The sequence below is a fragment of the Varanus komodoensis genome, unplaced genomic scaffold, assembly GCF_004798865.1.
Source record: "Varanus komodoensis strain SLA01 unplaced genomic scaffold, ASM479886v1 scaffold20_1, whole genome shotgun sequence".
NCBI lineage: Eukaryota > Metazoa > Chordata > Lepidosauria > Squamata > Varanidae > Varanus > Varanus komodoensis.
This window is the reverse complement of record NW_025335587.1, coordinates 8,857,751-8,877,055: the sequence shown is the minus strand read 5'-3', so window position 1 is coordinate 8,877,055 and position 19,305 is coordinate 8,857,751. Positions and strand designations below refer to the sequence as shown.

General features: G+C 38.4%; 1 protein-coding gene across 2 annotated transcripts in view; it reads right to left on the bottom strand.

Annotated features, from left to right (window-relative positions):
• Positions 1–831: 831 nt before the first annotated feature.
• Positions 832–19,305, bottom strand: part of NFIA (nuclear factor I A) — a 407,074-nt gene continuing 388,600 nt past the window's right edge. For both annotated transcript variants that reach the window (XM_044430438.1, XM_044430439.1), the window contains one exon: positions 832–7,836. In XM_044430438.1, coding sequence (XP_044286373.1) covers positions 7,819–7,836 — 18 coding nt within the window. In that variant the 3' untranslated portion in view covers positions 832–7,818. The remainder of the gene's footprint in view (positions 7,837–19,305) is intronic.

Below are 19,305 nucleotides of genomic sequence, written 5' to 3'. Positions count from 1 at the left end.
CGAGGATCAGTGGAAGAGGTCAGAAACATTGCCTGCAGGACTCACACCACTTCTGTTTTTATTTAGCACTTTTTGATTGGTTCCTTTATAGGGTGCATAACCTGGACCTGGTTATGGATTGTTTAAGGGTGAAACAACCCAAGGGTTAATCAAAGATTTGATACTGGGTTAACCAGTTGCTGGGTTGGTTAGCATCTAAATGCAGAAGTGGTCTGAGTTCAGACAATCCATTCAGCAACATATGAAGGAGCTGATCACGGGCTGTTGTGTCCCTGTCAGCCTGTTGGCTGTTACGTCATGCAAACTGACCTATTCCAACTCACAGCATGAGGGTGCATTTATGGTTTAAATATGCAATGTTAGTACTACATTCAGTTTAGCTGATCTATGACTCTTAATGATATTGGTGCGATCCCTGGGCCTGGATTAGACAACTAGATTGAAAATACAGAGAAGAAGAGCCGCAAATGCTCCATTGGAAACTTACCCTGAAAAAAATGTATCATTGCACCTGCTTGTGAAAGCAGAGAATTACCCTACCATGCCCAATGACTGTGTCCTGCGATACCATAATATCTTAAGCCAGTCTTGCCCAACCTGATGCACTTCAAAAGTTTTGGACTTCCATCTGCTACAGATAGCATGGCCAGTGTTCAGGAATGGAGGGAGACGTAGTCCAAAACATCAGAAGGCACTAGGGTGGGGAAGGCACTGTGCTCCTGCTACAGCAAGTTTTGGGAATCATGCTGTCCAAGGCTCAGTTGTCTATAGTTCTATAAATACGCAGAGGTCTTTGCATACACATCGTAGACTAAAGAAAACCGAAACCTGTTAGCATTAGCAATTTTTTATTTTCCTTTTTTGTTGCATAGGAAATGCAGTACTTGCTTCCAGTAATCGTATTGTAATGTGAGAGGGTGGTAGCACTAATGGTTGAATACAAGAGTTAAACTAATCCACACCAGCTCAAAAAAACCTGTAGAGATTTAGTTGAAAAAGAATGGATGCCCACAGTGATTCTCAACCAATTGCAAATTTTCACAGAACACAGTAAAACTATAATGATAATCGTGAGAGTCAGTACAAGGATACTAGAGGTACAAGGGACCCGATTCATAAAAAAGGTATTAACACAGAAGTTAAGCAATTTTTCTGCAAGTGCTTTGTTACACCAAACTGAAAAGTGAAACCAAGGTATCTGTTAGAATGGAGCAAGTGAGCTGGTGAATGCCTAATTGTGCAAAGAAGCTAACAGCAGGTTCATTGTGGGTATTCCTATTGCAGAATGTTCCCACAAACATATTTTGCAAGCCTGCAAAATAACTGCAACACCACAGTTTCCTGCCTTCTTACAGCAGCAACAAAAGTGAAGGTACAGGTGAGGGACCGTCCACTCAGCCACATTGCTCTATTCATAGTTGTGCTCTCCCACACCACATTAAGATAGAATGCCTCTTGTACCCCAATTGTCTAGAACAGGGCTATTCTCTTCTAGATTTCTACCCTTCCCTTTGAAAAAAAATGAACTGATTTGAGGCACAAACGATTGAGTAGATGGATTATCTAGTGAAAATGTGGATTGCACACTGGCTTGCACTATGAAAAAGTATTAAGTGCAAAACCTATGTACAAAGTAGTTGATTTGGCTGTGACCAAGATAATATTTGCTCAACATTTAAATGCCTCTTATTTCAGTAGCATGAAGTTAAGCATGTTCTCGTCCAGTTAGCATCATCTGGGTCTTTCCCCTTGTTCCTCTCCAATTATGAGTGCTATGCTTGGGGCCAAGGCTTACCCTGCCTCCCTGCACTACAATGCAATGCAGTCATAATCCTCTTCCGTGTAGTGCTGTGATGGTCATGAATTCTTGCGAAAAGTATGTTGAAGGACTTGAAAGGTTAGTTTTCTAATTTGGGTAAAAAACAGAAACCAAAATCCTATGTTAATGCCTAGTGACCATTCATGAATCGGGCCCAAAGTTTATACAGAGTCTTGAAAAAAAAATGCAATGGTGCACGAAACGAAATAGCCATAAGAGGCCAGGTTCGTAAAGGTTCTCAAAAGTTTGTTTTAATATGAAGAGGTCTGGTGTGAAGAAGGGCCAAGCATGGGTACCTGGTTGAAACACTGTCCATTAAGAAACCACTTTCAATGTCAGTTTCAAGTTTGAGAATTGTCCTTTACACAGAAACTTTGTCTGATTTTTTTTCTTCTGAGATAAGCTCTTAAGAGTTCTTATGGATGCTTTAAGCAGAACAAAATAAAAAAAATAAAAAAAATACCATCAGGCATGGATTTCTGATTTCAAACCCCATGCCTGCCCTCAAGAATAAAGAATGCCCCCCCCCACAAATAATACTGAATTTTAAGTTAATTGTATATCTCCAAAATACTGAAAACACCCCAAATAAAGAAAAAAACAGAAAGTGTGTTCTCAGTGAAATATCTTTAAACCTATCTGACAAGAACCAAGTCAGAAAAAAAGACTAACATAACTCTGAGTAATATTCATACAGCTCACTAAGCATTATGGAATAGCATGCATTAATATTGTACGGTTATTTTACATCACCTATATCAGAAGGTTCTGACAGACAGCGAAGGCTACTGGTGTAGAAAAATCTTACTTCAGAAGAGCAATATAATACAGATTTCACAGGCACTACATTTTTAATATATCAGGTATTATGCTGGTTTTCTTATATTTCTTTCTGTCCTAAAGCTGGCATTTATAATAATGACCAAAAAGGCAAGGATTGAAGTAAACGGAAACTAGATACCAAAGTTGATATATTTCTTTTTTTCAGATTTATATTAGTGCATAGTTCTCATGCAGATAAACACTGCTATGCATTTACATTGTTGGAAAGCAGAGTGAATTGAGCCCAAGTTGTCACATTTTTGTAAATCATTTCGCCAGCCTGTAATAGCACCATGTAATGGATTTGCATTAAACATTAAATTGATTTCAGAATTGGTGACACAGGATTCACTACAGTTAAGTGCTATGGAATAGCTTCAATGTTACCTGCTATATATCAAAGCAATTTTCATCCCACTGCTTTTTTATTGGAAAAAATAAAAGGGAAATGTACTCGATACTAATTAGACTATTGCACAGCCTTGGACTTGATGGTGGCATATCCGGGTTTTACTGTCAAACAGTAATACATGCATTGACTTCAAGACAAAATTAGCTTTGTAAGCTTAATTTGATGGAAACCTTGCCTGGTAGGCAGAGTTCAGTTCATGAGATCTCCCCCAGTAGAACTCATGAGAGATGAGTTTCCTTTAGGTGCCATTGAAGCTCTCCTTACATTTTCATGCTGGTTGTGGCTTGCACTGTTTGTTCTATGGAGGCCTTCTACCAAAGTAAAATCATGGAAAAAAAAGATATTTCCAGAGACACAATGCAAAGTATAAGATGAAGTGACATTCTTTAAAAAATACAAGGGAAAAACCTGTTTTATGCCATGTGTCTGGGTTGTCTTGTGTTTTAATGTTTGTGTACAGTAAATTTTAACACTGTTACTACAAAGCTGCAAAATATATGGAACAAAGAAGAAATAGTGAAAGAAAACTAGGTAGAGGGTTTTTGCATATTCCTGTGGGCTAACTGAATAGTGTGGAGAAGGAAGAAAAAACATTCTATTCCTTTTCTGTTCACCGTTAAGAAGTGGGAGAGATCGCCGTGACTGACATTAGCCTACCATTTCTAAAAATAGGCAAAATAAGATGAATAAATACAGTATTGCAGGGGTGTGCAGAATGACAACAAGCTAAAGTCCTATTTTGAAAAGGGGTCAAGAGTATGACAATTTACTAGAGCGATCAATTCACGAAGAGTACTGTTTTTGAGGAGGAGAGAAGGTAGCAGAAGTTGGTGTTGTGAGTCTGGCATTTCAGAAGAAAGAATCAGAAAACAAAGTTGTCTGAGCAAAGTATAAAAAACAATTCTGAAATGGGCAATGCACATGCGAATCTGATTCTGAAGTGTGACCCAGCATTATTTCTCTTTTGTAGACTGCACACCCCATGCAGTTGTCTCCCCTCACATCTCCAGTCTTTGCTCTAGTTTGAGGAATAAAACTCTGTTTGCTCTCCACACCTGAACAGATCTGAACTGCCGTGTTTCTGCATGATCATAAGAAGAACCAAAATTTAATTTAGTGTATTTAATACTTTACAACCCCTGTTGGTAAACACCCTTGACCGCCTACCTAACATTTAAAGCCTTTAAAACAATTGTTTTATGCAATTCTGATCAGAATTCCCTAACTTTACCATCTTCAAACTTAATATGATAAAACACCTTCAAAAATACAGCATATCTGCAATGTCCATTTACAATGGTTCTTCAGTAGCCTATACTTCTCAAGCATAGGAATATGCTATACTATTGAGAGAAGAAAAAAATAACTGTATTTAAATACATACAAAAAGGAAACAGGAAAGTTTTTAACTTAAATCCAGTTCCCAAAGGAAAAAAAGCAATTCTATGAATGCTGCCTTTATAACGAACAATCAGAAATTCCACTAAGCTAATTTGACAGAAATTTTCCTCATTTAAACAACATTACAAAAGTCCTGCATTATAAAATAGGGTAGAATAAATCAGTGTGATCAATAAAACTATACAACATACAAATTACATCGCTTCTGAGTGGGCAGCTTTGATTCTCTCTCTTTGCGGCCATGACTACGACATGCTCACTAAAAACAACTAACTGCCCAAACTATTGCTTAGTTTGCTTTATTTTATTTTTTTAAAAAAGGGTGCAATTTTGTTGTATATACAACCAATTTACTGGTAATACCTTGGCTTATAGCAAGGTTCTGACAAAATGTTTGTCTAGGCTTTTTTTCCCCTTCACTGTGAAGCACTGAAAGCTGCTAATTTTTTTGTTTTTTATTTTTTAGTGCACATATGTCTTAATAAGGTAATGCCCTGCTAAGTGCTATAGGGAAGGCAAAGGATGCTGGCTAGTGGATGTGATACCATAATACTAACAATCACACAATACAACAGAGCAAATGACTACTCAACCACTTATTTGACATATATGAAAATCCAAAACATTTTCCTTAAATAGAGAATAACCAGTAAACAATTTTCAGAACTTGGAAGTTTAAAAACGTGCATATAAAAATGGGCATTATATACTTTTTATTGAATGTGGCTTGATTGCAATCTGCTAATAAAAATGGGTGTGGGATCTGAAGAAAAAGGGAGGTTTTTTTAAGGCTTGCTTGTGAAAGGAACAGTTGTAAAACAAAAATTGCTTGAAGCAGGGTTCAGCTTAGTGCTTCACAGTTTGACTGCTTCTCTAAGAAGAGCCCTTCCTGCGTGTGCATTCAAAAATCACCAAAAAAAAAAAAAAAGTACAAAGACAAACACCTAAAACACACTGCGTCAAGTGCAGCACTGACTTTGGTCAAATAAAAAAAAAGTTAAAGAAAAATTAAGAATTGCTAAGCTTTTCTTCTACATGATATAAGCAGGTATTGCATATTTTCATATATCTGGGAAAAAAACAAAAAACAAAAAAAACAAAAGGAAGACGCCAAATAAAATGTAAAATGCAGCAACATCAAAAATACTGATAATCTAGCATCTACAGATCTTAGAATAGCACTGCCACTGACCATACAGGACAAGAAAACACTACCCCTCTCTGTGGAACCACTAACATTCTACTTAATTCTAAGATGCTGAAACTGACAATGGCTGACATAAAAGTCACATTTACAAAAAAGTGTCTCCAAATGCTTGACGAGGGAAAAAAACCCCTTTCAATATAGGAACATGTGCAACAATTCCACAAATAATCGCTATCCAGGGCAAGGCACATTGATATGGAATTTTTTTTTGTTTCGTGCAAATCAAGAAAACAAAACAAAAAAAATTAGTTTTAGGGAAAAGATGAGGAGCAAAGTGTCTTCCCAAGAAATTCAGTTTACTTGATTGTATAGGACAGTAGTAGAAACCCTTCTGAAGGGCCGAACAAACATAGTTTAAAGGCAAGTGCCTGGATTAGGGATTACAATATTGTGTCTTAATGCACTCTACTTTACCCTACATTAACTATATAAAAATTAGTTACTAACACTAGAACATGCAGAGACTTTCTCTGATTAGCTAGATTGCCAACCAGAACGTATATATATGTATAATATAGCAAACCTTCTTCAAGTTGCATGGGAAGCAAAGGGGTGCTCCGCTGTCTGATAGAAAAAAAATCACTTGCATTTTTTTGCTATTTTTCTTTTTTTCTTTTTTTCTTTTTTTGTACATAAGATACAGGACATTTGGGGTCCAAACTTCCTTTTTTCAGCAAGTGCCCTTGCTTTGAACTGGCATAAGATGTAGAATCAACTTTTTGCTTTTGTATAATTGCCTTTGCAGTCCAGAAAAAAAATGCCAGTTCAGGGATACAAAGGCGTTTTACTTTCTGGACAGCTCTCGCTTATTTTCTCAAGGGCCACGATCCAATATTAGGTGAGGCGTGCTTAAAGCCAGACGTTGCAGTGGGCTTAGGCATGCCTACCTCTGTGTCGGGTTGTGGCCAAGATGTTTTGAGAAGTGATATACCTTATATTGCTGGAAACACATACAATTTGTCAGAATTGACATAATCTATTATAGAGACTTTTAGCTTATAAAATTAACAGATATTATGATTTAATTTTAATTATGTGCTTTGATAACAGAAAATGATTACTTAGCATTTAATGTAGATAACATATTGTGGTAAAAGCACCATTAAATTTAGTGTTTTTTTTTAAGTTTCCTTCAGTTTTAAAGGGATACAAGTTTAACAATAAAAAACATAAAAAGCAAAAATAGCTCCCCCTTTTTTCTTGCAAGGCTGTTTTTACCCCAATAGTTTAGAGTCCTGGGGTGGTAGGACTTGGAAAACAAAAATAGAATTTTCAACAATCTCTATCTTACAAAGATATTTAGCTATCCAATGAAATTGCACTTTTTTCAATTCAAAATTTGATTGTTTTGATTGATTCCTGTCAGTTTCTATCAAAACAGACCAACTTCCCCATTTCCATGTGAATTTTATGTCATTGTTGAAAATCATCAAAAGTGTTTTATGTAAGTGCAGCATTTAAACCTTTTTTTCTTTTTGCGCAAACAGCAGTAGGTTGATGTTTTAAATTTCTCTGCAACTTGAGTGAAAATCAACCTGTTGATAATGCTCTTATGATTCATGTGACATATATAACTGCTGACTGTAAAATTAAAAAAAAACCTGATATGTTACAGAAAAACATGCCCTATGTCTGTCCTGTAAGTTCTATATTGCAGAATTCAGCTACTACAAAAGTTATCATGTGTGTGTGTGTGAATGATCTCTCAAGAGGTCTCACACTTTAATGGAAAACAAATCAGTGAAATTACTGTAAAACAGTTAGGCGCTGTATGGAAAGGGTTATAACAGCAAGTCAGTAAGTAGCCGGCAGGCTAGCTCTGCAACCCAGCGTCCCTAATGCTTACACTACCAACTGAAACACTTCAAAAAGAATGAAGACCAAACTTTTCCAGCACCATATGAGAAATTACATCGGTCACTAAGGTGTTCTTTTTTAAAAACAAAAATCCCCCTCCCTGTCTACAATGTTATGGTCTTTGTCAATAAACCATAACGTTTGCCATTTCTGAATATGAGGAGTTGTTTGCTGTCAGTATCTGTTCCTCTCCCCTTCCACATAGGCGAAGTAACTGCACTGTGTTGCTGCTGCTTCCACGTTACAGAGTTGGGAAGGGGTCAGGTGGTCTGTCTGGTGGATGGTAGGAAGCTGTGAGTTTTATCCCAGGTACCAGGACTGCAAGAAGGAAATAAAAAGAGAAAGGAAAGAACTTTCAGTATCTGTGGCAAGCATAGCAGAAGTCTTTATACATATTTGGAACCTATGTACAAGGAAATCTATGAATAGGCCATGAATCATTTCTACATTTGTGCCAATGTGCTAGATCAACAGAATCAGATCGCACTGTGCCTTCCCACCTCCTGCTTTTAGCTGCATGCAGGAAATATACAAATTTTTGCACAGACTTAATGGGTGTGAATTTGTGTAAGTACAAGCAGCCATTCAGATGGAATTGTCACTTAAATAAACAAGATCCCCCCCCCCACCTTGCTTTAAAAAAGAGGTGTAAGCTGTTCAGGAGAGGCAGTAAAGCAGAAGCACAAGAAGCTGTGTCTTGCAGCTCTTTGCCATCCATGGGAAAAAAATTTGTAGCGTCACAAAAGTTGGCAAAGCCTACAAAGGTTATAACATGTTATACACGAACTAAATCCATTATGACCACCCTAGCTTTAGTAATTAGAAGGCTGCTGCTTAGCAAAGTTTACCTATAACATTTCCCACAATTAAACTGCACCCCTGGATTCCATTCATAAGTGTCCAAACACTGTGGGATACTCCAGAGGGCTTTACCAAGATGTGAGAAAGGCTGCACAAATGCTTTTGTCTACCCTGTTTGTTTGGGTGCTTTTTCTACCAAAATGCATAGGAGAAGTTTAAAGAGTGATATGAACGCTCCTAAAATTATAAAAAGCCTAGTTTGCTAAAATGGCAAATTGGTTGTAAAATACAGGTTGTAAAATGGCAAATCTTGTAAAATACAGCCCCTGTCCCCCATCACAAGAAGGTGTCCATATCACTAAGGTAGACCACATATCCTTCTCCCCACTGCCCATGCAGTGGAAGAATGTGTTGCAGGGCTGGCAGGACTCGCCTGCCCCCGCAGAATGCAAAGGCGCCGGGCAAGGCAGGGCTCCTGGCACGGTGGTTTTCCTTTCATGATAGCTCAGTGTCCAGGACCACCCTACTGCCTGAAATATTGCAGATCAGCCCTCAGGTTGGTTCAGTAATTAAACGAGGAAATAAAATCAGTCAACATTAAATGTAATGTGATGAACACAGGCATCTATCATGGCAGACTGAGGTGCTCCTCTGGAAAAGAGTTGATTGCTTTATTCTTAACAGGTACAGAATAAGTTTCAGTCTCAACTGTTTCAGAATAAATCCTGCTGATTTTTTTCAGAAAGTGATACTGAAAGGCCACCGAATGCATGAATGTGAGAGCAGAAACAATATTCAACAAAAGTAAGTCTAGCCGCTATTTCTGAACACTTGCTACTTTAAAATAATACCTTGCTCTTTTCCAGTGCACAAATACTGCTGAATAGCGTGATGTGCTTAATTGCACATGAAAATATTTGCATATGTTTACGTTGTTCAGGCACCATCTTCAGGATCTCGATTCAAACATCACCCCTGTGTAAAGGCTGTCAAAATTCTTCTATATAAATGCACATTTGTATTGTTTTGTGTTGTATGTGCTATACTTATTAGTAGTTTTATGACTACAATTGCCTAAGTGACATACAAGATCAAACACTAAAAAATTACATTAAAACAATAAGAATATACCAATGAAATCCAAACACCACATATAAGAGCTGAAACAAATATAAGCATAAAATAAAATTTAAAAATCTGTTAATCCCATAAAAGAGCTCAACCCCATTCACTAATGATAAAACACATGAAAACCAATAACTGGCATCAACGGGGACTGCTAATACAGGGTTGTTAATATGGTCTTGAAATATCATATAAGAATAAAAATGGCTTAGCTTGGAGCTGTGAAGACATTCTAGAGGGCAACATTTGAGCTCCTTTTGGGAAAACTTTCCACAAATGAGGGACACTGTCAACAAGGCCCTTTCTGTTGCTCTCACCCTCCAGACTTCAGGCTGAGCCTCATGAAAGTCTTTGCATTCAGTCCTTACTGTGATTGTGTGAGGTGGGCTAGACTGTGCATGCAACTCAATGTAACAACCTCTACACAAAAAAAGTCTTGTGCTATCCCACTTCAATAATGCTCACCAATAATTGCTGTCTTCTTTGTTTTACTTTGGACAGTGGCACACCAACAGTGGCAAAATATGCTACGCTTACACTCTTGCATTTTAGGACAAAGTGGCTTATACTCTTCAAAACAGGTAATAGTTCCCAGTAGGTAACAGTGATGAAAAGTGGGGCTTTTACTGTCCCCATTATTTCCAGACAAAATGTGCTTACACCAAACACTAGATATGATTAATATTTAAATTGCCTATTATGAAGAAAAACAAAGCTCTTGCTTGTTTGAAGATTACATGATTTTCCCTTTGGCAGTATGACATGGATTTTAGCTCAATAAATATTGCTTTATTCAAAAATAAGTTGGCAGGAGAAACAGAGTCAATTCAGATGCCTTGTTTCCTTTTTCTACCCACTGGCTAGTTCTTTGGTCTTTTATAAACATGATGTGTGTCTGTCTGTGTGTATGCACTTCTGCAGACTTTTGTCTGTGGATTGTCTAATTCAGATTTAGGCTGGTCACAATGAAATAGCTTTTATTATGTCACCTTTGTGAAAAGGTTCACCTGGATGTTAGAGAGCATGAAATCATTATTTTAGCACAGGTACTACTGATTGGATTAGTAAGGACTGAGTCTCATAAAAAGGTACCATTATGTAAAGCAAGATATACTGCATTTGCTGTATTGCTGTTTCCATCAGTTGCATATTGCATCATTCTGAATGGACATATGCTAACCCTACAAGCCTAAATACCTCTGCTAGCTTAAGTTAGACTCATGCCAGGTTAATTTACTCTCAAGTCAGTGCTTGTAGAGGGCAGCCTGAAGCATGTTGCACCCATGTATAAGTGCTTGGATGGTGGGTGTTTTCCTGATGCTGTGTTTTCCTGTCAGTGGAAAACACAGCTCTGGCACTGCAGCACACTATTTCATACTGGTATCAATGTTTAAAATCAAGATCCAGTGAGCAACTAGCAGAGGCCAAAGGTTTTAACTTGGAGAAAATCTTCATCTTCCTGTTGTAATATGCTATATAATCACTACCTGTCAACACGTTGGTAAATATTGTCAATCCAACACAATTATGCAAAATCCTATGCAAGTTGAGACTGGAAAAAAAGGCCTACAATTTCCAGCATGCCTCTGGGAGCACTGCTTGCTGGAGCATGCTGGGTGTTGTAGGCCTTTTTATTTAATAGGATCCTGCCCTAATATTATTTTAGAAGCCTTAAAAATTTTACAATGCTTTTGTTTTTAGCAGTTGCCTCAGATGTAATGCAGCATTTTGATTCAGGCTGCTTGGACACAAAGGTAGCCTGTGTCACTTAGGAAGCTGCAGCAAAAGTGTGAGACTATTTGCATGCTTTTGGAATGCGGCTGGTCTTCAGTATTTCGTTTCATAATTCTCAGTACACATTTCGGGCAGCAGGGGGTGCACTTCTCCATGCCACTTTTTTCCTGTGCTACTCACTGCATAGGTTTTAAAAAATAAGATCTGCAGGATCTGCAGTGCTTCTGCACTCCTCTCAAAAAAAGGGGGGGGATTTCTTCAACCCATCTTACTATTCAATGTGTGCTGTGCAGACAAGGTTACCCCAGAGCAGCTCTGTAATCCTTCACTGAAATAGGCTTTATTGATTGCTCTGGTCTATTGTTCCCTTTTCAAGTCCCCCAAGTTCAAGTTCATCCTGGTGTTACATCATGTCTGGTTGCTACGAGCAACCAGACAGACCCAGACGTGACTATCATTAGCAAGAAACACTCTGCTCTCCTCCCACCAACCTTCCAGTGGCTCTGACGTAGCAGGCCACTGCAAACACATTGAAGTATTTATTCAGCCTAATTTATGGCCTACCCAGCAAGCAAGACCCCCACTCCAAAACCCAATGCTGTTGTATATTTAATTAATCAGCTTCTCTCTGGCACTTGGGAAAGTTAGACAAAGGGCTAATTATTGTGTTGCACTCCCCACACTTTTCTTTTTTACTTGAGGGTAGGGGAGTTGATATTTGCATGGGAAAGAAAACTTACAAGACTCACGCCAGTCGCACCCTCTCCCCACAAACACCTTTCTCCCACTCTCCTGCCCTACTGACATTTCATGAAATACTTTAGCTGCTTAAGGGAATTACGAAAAAAAATCTGATGTGAATGTAACTCCTTCAGAGTTGGTATTCAGTAACACAAATCAACTCATGACATGTTTAAATTTAAATGCTAACCACACACTCTGAGAGTTACTTTAAAGGTTAGTTTTTAATCAATAGAAGTTGCTGACTCGGGAGTTTTGAACTGCGCACTGCAGCTCTTGTGCCTTTGTCTAAGACTTAAGGCTTTCAAACTTTCTTTTTTTTTTAAAGATGATTTTAGCAACGATTTGCAGACAGAGTGCTATCGTGTTTTTCACGGCAACATGTCAATAAAGGAGTAGAGTTTCCCTGCACCGGGGGGGGGGGGGTGTCAATATGACTCCTACAGGCACCAATCGTGCTTGACTTGATGGAAAACTGAGTTAACCCTTTCCTAAGCTGAACACTTTAAAGCTAGCTTTCAGAAATGCTGGATCATATGCATTTGACTGCCCATCAAAGATGCTTTCCATAACATGACATTCTATTACAGCATTTTATAAATGGTAAAATGCCTGGCGAACACCTCCAAAAATGCATGCCACTGACATGATTTATTGGATGCAGAACATAGATTAAAACATGGAATGCCTCACTGGGAAAAAGACTTCATATGTAATGATACCACCATGATATCTGCAGTAGTGCTACTGTGGCTTAGTAGGTAAGGAGTACTGGACTTGGCCCTGGGAGATTTGGGCTCTAGTGCCCACTCAACCACGAACCTTACTGCATGGCTTCCTGCCACTCACACCCTCATCTGCCTCAAGGATTATTGTGTGGATAAAAAGAAGAGGCAGAGGATTATATAAATAAATGGCTATATTTAACTATACGCTTCAGATTCAGCAGCAAATCTGTGCACGTATCATCCATGATTCACAGATCTATCAATGAAGTGAAGTAACTTTCAGCATGCAAGGTATTCCCAGTCAGAAAGCTGTTCATGATTGCTTATAGTCTGCTTGCAGTCTTCTATGGAAGGAATTGATAAGGTTGGCATCCATCTGCCTTGCCTCAGAACTTCTGCAGCACCAGACACCCTAAGATCACTTACTGGGCTAGCCAGCAAACAGACATTTTGGTTCCCTGCACCTGGCACTATTACAATTCTGTACTGTTTGCAAAAGGATTTCACTGCCCTTTCAGAAGTGCTCAAGGTGAAACATCAAAAAGAATTCTGCAGTCCAGTACAAGATCTTCACTTTCCTTTCTCCAGTCAAATGAAGAAGTAATCTCATCAGGTTGAAAAGTGCTGACTAAGGATTTAATAAAGTGCCTGCAGATGTGTGTCATCTCCAAGGTATTCAACTCATGTAATGCAAAACAGTTCCACACTGAATGTGCTTATAAAATTCCATTTAACCATTGCTGAGCTCTGTTTTAATGTTCTCGGAGGAGTATTATCGCACTCCCCCCTCCCTAATTTACAGCACAATGAAAGTTGAGACTCTATACCACCAGTATCCTAAAATCCTCACAGTAGTAAGGTTTTATGAACCATAAACAATATCTACTTGACTGAATTCTAAACAGGATGTCTGAAATGGCAATTACATTGCTTTGAGAATGTCACTCTATCTTGAATGCTGGGGGGGGGGGCTTTGTTAATTCAAACAACATATAAAAAAGCCCCAATTGTGAACTTAAGAATTTTTCAAACAGAAGATGAATATTTATTATTTAGTACAAATTTTGACTGTTGTATCAATGCAGAACTAAGCCAAATGGGTATCAAAATTGTCTTTACAATATGTCTTTTAAATTTGGCTCTGAAACTTTCTGTTCTGTTACAAACCTAACCCATCTCAGTTCAAACCCAGCACAATTCATTTCCCTAAATAATAAAATACAAAACAAATGAAAGTTGTAACTGTAGATTATGAGAATCTGTTTCTCCTCCTCAAATGTAGAAAAGTTAAAGTCCTCAAGGGCAAAGTTCAGTATGGGAAGGAGGCTGTTGGTGTGGAATCCAGAACTGGGTGTGACAAGCTGGCTTGCTTCTCAAAGCAAAATGGGTTATTTAAGGACATTAACACATTTTTACTGTCCTCTGACAAACTCCATAAGGTAGATGTGATCTTTTCTCATGCATTTATGATCTAGGCCTTTAGTTTCTTATTACTTATACTTATTATTTATGCTTATTATTATTACTTCTGTTTATTTACTGAATTTGTCTTGCCTTATCTTCAAGGAGCTGGATGACCTAGAAGGCTTTGATCACCTCCACCATCCCCAGTTTTGCCTCACAACTTTGTGATGCATGCAAGGCTGAAAGACCAGCCTAAGATAATCCTTAGAACTTCATGGCTGAATCTACACTTTCTTAATGCAAGTCAGGAACCCTGCCCATTAATACCTTAGTAGGCAGCACTGGTCTTACAGTGCCTCATGGCATCCCACATGTGCCATGGGATTGTATTCCCCAACACCATCCTCCATGGGGAGGAACAGCCCCAGAGGGAGGAACAGAGCTACTGGAGTATGGTGTACCATGAAGCTGACCTGAGAGGATACCATGACTGATGATATTATTTTTTGGTAATATTACTTTGTTTCAAAAGTTGTCCCAGGAGACTAAGACTGCAAGCCCATACAAAGTTCCCTGGGAACAAGTCCCATTTCATACCATAAGGTTGCCCTTCAAACTAGGAAGGAAAGACATTTTTGAATCAATACATAGTGCATATAGATGGATACATACATATTTGGTATCTCCCCAAAATGAAGAATTGTGCATTGTAGTATTACAAAAAATATGAAAATGGCATAGATAAAATACTCAGTTGGATTTGTTGCAATACCCCTAATTAGGCTTATAAATTCTGCAATATCCAAAAGTCTAGACTTATGTTCTTTCCTTATTTTCAAGATTAATATACTGCCCCACATTCTAGTATGGAGATTCCAGACCAATGAACAATAAATAATTAAACAAATAAAACAGTGTGTTGAAAACCCAAACCAGTAATGTTCCTTAAAGGGCTATTCAGAGGCCTAAAATTTAAAAATAAATAAATATCAATAAAAGTGAGGCTGGTCAGATCAGGAAGGCTTCTGGAAATAAAAATGTTTTCAGCAAGTGCTGAAAATGATACAATGATGGCACCTAACTGACCTCCAGAGCAGAAACGGAGCTGTTATGCTACAGGCTCTTCTCCAGGTAACTCCAACTGGACCCAGAAGGAATATGCTATCTGATGTCCTCAGGAACCAAGCAGGTTGGTAAGGAGGGGCACTCTTTTAGATATCCTGGTCTCAAGTTGTTTAGGGATTTATACACCAGTATTAAAAGCAGCTAATGGGCAGCAAGTACATTCTCTCAGCAAATGAGTTTCCTGTGGATAAGAAGTAGCTTCTGACAACAGTTGAGCTGCTGCATTGTGTGCTAACTCTGGCTTCTAGCCCAGACTTACAGCCCCACCTGCAGTGCATTGCAGTAATCCAGTTCTGAGGTTACTAGCACCTGTACTGATGTGGCCAACTAGCACTTCCTAGGAAAAAGCACCACTGGTGAACCAGCTGAAGCTTTTTCAAGGTACTTCAAGTTACTGCAACCTCTTGGGACTCCAATGTCAATAACAGGATCTATGAACCTACAGACTCCCCCCCCCCCCCTGCCACATTTTATGAAAACAAATGAAGAAAAGTGGAATCTCTTATTACAAGGTTAGGCAAGTTCATATCTTTCAGACATTTTAGCCAAATATTATAGATCCTGTAGTCTATAACATATGGAAGGCACCAGTTTGACTAGGGTATTGGATGCAACAGATATCCATGGGCTAAGGATTGCTAGTAGCTAAGAAAACCCTGACACATTGAGGGATATAATACTTTCAAAATAACAAGCCCTACATTGAAAATCCATATGGTTTCACAAAGTAGGAAATTTTCTCTTCCTCTTTATAGAAAACTCAGAGCTACCACATTCCACAATCTTATAGCATCATCATGGCAATGAGGAAACTGCAGTGACCTTGCAGTGAAGATCTCAAGCCTGCTGAAATGAAGACACAGCATATCTTCTATTCATTTCAGTGAAGCTCATAAAGGACATAGAATAGGATTTTCCTGCCTACCTATAAATAATAGGGAAAACATATGAAAGAAAGTTCAACACCACGGGACCAAGCACTTATTAACAGAGTTTGCATAAGAATTACTTGTTGATGTTTTATCTTTAAAGGAAAGCAATTAATAAAATCTTTTAGGAAGTGGTACAAGCCTCCTTCTTTAGTTATAAGTTCATTTTTCATAGGGATTTTTTCTAGGCCTTTTCATTATTTCATCTTTTTTGACATGGTTGAACTAAAACTCATTAGTTTGACTGGGTCATGTCTTAACAATGGAAAGCTATTGCTACTATATTTATTATTTGATGGTAATAATTATGTAACATATGATAGGGGCAATCTTTTAGGTTACAAGAAAGAAGAGAAATGCACAGCAAAACCCAAATGCCTATTTATTTATTTAGAAAATTTCTATGCCGCCCCATTCGATGAAGCCTCGGGGCGGCTCACAAACATAAATAAACTTTGTTAAAATAATATAAATTAACAGTATAAATTAAGTCACCCTGGCCAAAGAATAAAATAAATAAACACTATTAACAGTTAAAATGACATTTGAATAAAAAGGTCTTCGCCTGGTGCCGAAAAACAATAACGACGGCGCCAGGTGGACCTCTCTGGGGAGCGCATTCCATAGATTGGGCGCCACCGCAGAGAAAGCCCTCCTCCGAGTACTCACCCTCCTAATTTCCTTCACGGAGGGTTCCCTCCCGCAGATATTCTTGCACATGTTCAAGCTTTACATTGCAATCCTGTCAATGCCTAATCAGAAATTTCATTAAGTTCAGTGAGGTTGGTTTCTGGTATATAGGTATAGGATTACAGCCTTAAAAAGCTGTATTCCTAAACCTGTTTAACCAGGAGCAAGCCACACTGAACTTAATGGGACTTAATCTTAAGTAGATACCAATAGAAACAGAAGGGGTCTCCTGGGCCATCTAGTCTGACCCCTTGCTCCAGCGGGCTCCGCTCATGATACGCCTACCAAGGCATGTCAAGGGGTGTAGTCCAACAGGGATGTCCATAAGCTTCCAGACTTGGAGAACTACTGGTATCCTATGCAGGGTGGGAGGAGCATAGAGTTAGTGTTTACCTCCCTGCAATTCTTGTCATGTAGATGGCCAATTTTGGTTGTCTAGCTGAGGTACTTGAGATGGGAAACAAAGAAAGCTGGACACTGCCAGGATATGTTGTATCCTGGCACTCCATGGTCTTCCCCACCCTGCCTTTGTACTCCTTCTCCAAGGTTTGTCTTACAACCTCAGACATGCAGCCAAAGGAGTTTCTTCCATGCTGGTTATAAAGGGAGGAAGGCAGTTCCAGCAGACTCCCAACTCCAAGGCCATGTTCTTTTCCAGTATTGGATCTGGGAATCCAAAGGATGCTATACCTTCCAGATGCTGTCTTGGGGCCATAAGTACTGATGTTCTTTAAGAACATTTTAAAAGTCCCTGATAACCACTGATATATCAATCACAGTGTAATTATGCTGAATTACATGTCATAACTTATAGCAGGACTTCTGTTTGCAAAAGGGCATGCTGCAATGAGAATGCAAAGTGAGCTCTATTTTTGTATTAATGCTTGCACTCAGCAGCCAACAGAACTGACTGCTACTTTTGCTCCTTCCTGCTTGGTTCTTTTCCCGGTTGCTAAAGCTGCCTTCTCCACTCCCTCTCCTCTGCTAGGGAAACCAAGTGCTGGGTGTCTTCAACAACAGCAGAGCAACAGATTCCTGTTTCAGGCACCCACTAAGGGGCACTTTCTTTCCCTGCTGGAGCAGGAGGAGAAGGAAGAAAGGGCAAAGAAGCAAAGTGGGGGACAAGACACAAAGAGCTCAGCTCACAGCACATTCAGTGAATTAAATCTATCTTCAACCTAATATTGCATTGTTATTTATATCAAGCCTCTTCTGGGACTAACAAATTTGCTTCAGTTACAACCAGTTTAGACTGAATCTCATGATGAAAAAGCCCGAAGTTTTTTGCTTTGACTCATTCTTTCCATCTCTTATGCTCAAAAAGTGTTCTTTAAAAACCTCACACAAAAATTCTCATGTAGCCATACATATTACTGGTTTTAGGCATTTGAACACTAAACAAATCTACTGCCTAATCCAAGACATTTCCTATGCCCATGTACAAAACATAATTCCAAATGATTCCTTGTCTGTGAAATATGAAGAATGAGCTTAAAGGTTGGTTGAACTGTAACATAGTCACATTTAGTCTGAAAATAATGTGGTATAGAACCATCATTAGGAAAGCCCTGAAATGTAATCCAAGCAAGAAAGACAGGTTACTATTTTGAATATGTTTAAATTATGTATAGAAATATATGATCTAAATTAGAAAGAAAGCTTTCACCTTCTTTTGTCTACAAAGAAAATAACCTGACAGTATTTTTAGGAAATTAATGTTATATTATTGTAATTCCTTCTAGGAGAAAATCATATGTCTTAAGAACAGAATTAACAGTTGTATTTATTGTTAAGTTTACTTTAAATTAATGTCCTAAACTTTCAAGTCACACATTCAAAGCTTGCCGCAGAAATAGTAAACCTCAGATTTTTCTAGCGGAGAAGGAGGGGGGAAGTAGTCAAGCAAACAAGAGAAAGAAACAATCCCATTCTGGTTTTGTTATACGACTGGCATACTACATAGATCAGAGACTTCTAAAAAATACAACCCCCACTGTACACAAAGCACAGGAAAATGTGAGGAAAAGGGGGAAAACTAAAAGCAGCTTAGGATGTGTTAACTCTGCCATTCTGTCAGCTTAAAGAGTATTTTATGCTTGATCAACAGCTCCCTTTTATTATGCTTCTCTTTCATTCATTCAAGACATCAAAGAAGTGAACCACCAGTGTACCTGATCTACTCAAGGAACTAGTAAGGGTGTTCTAACGAAATGGGGATATTGGGAGCCAGACACCCCTGCGGACAAGCTAGTTCAAAGGGAATATTTCAACAATGATTACATTTTGTAAATCTTTTTTTTTCTTCACGAAAGACAGCTTATTTCCTGCTTTTTCATGAAAAATAGATTGCACCCATTAAAGTAAGTCCATGGAATGAAAGTTACTTGAGAACTGAAGTACAGCAAAGGGATTAAGTGGAAAGCAAGATGAAATCTTTCAGGGACTTCCAAAGTGTTGCTTGCTATTTTGCTGCTACACTTGAGGCTTTCATACTGGAATACAAATGCTTT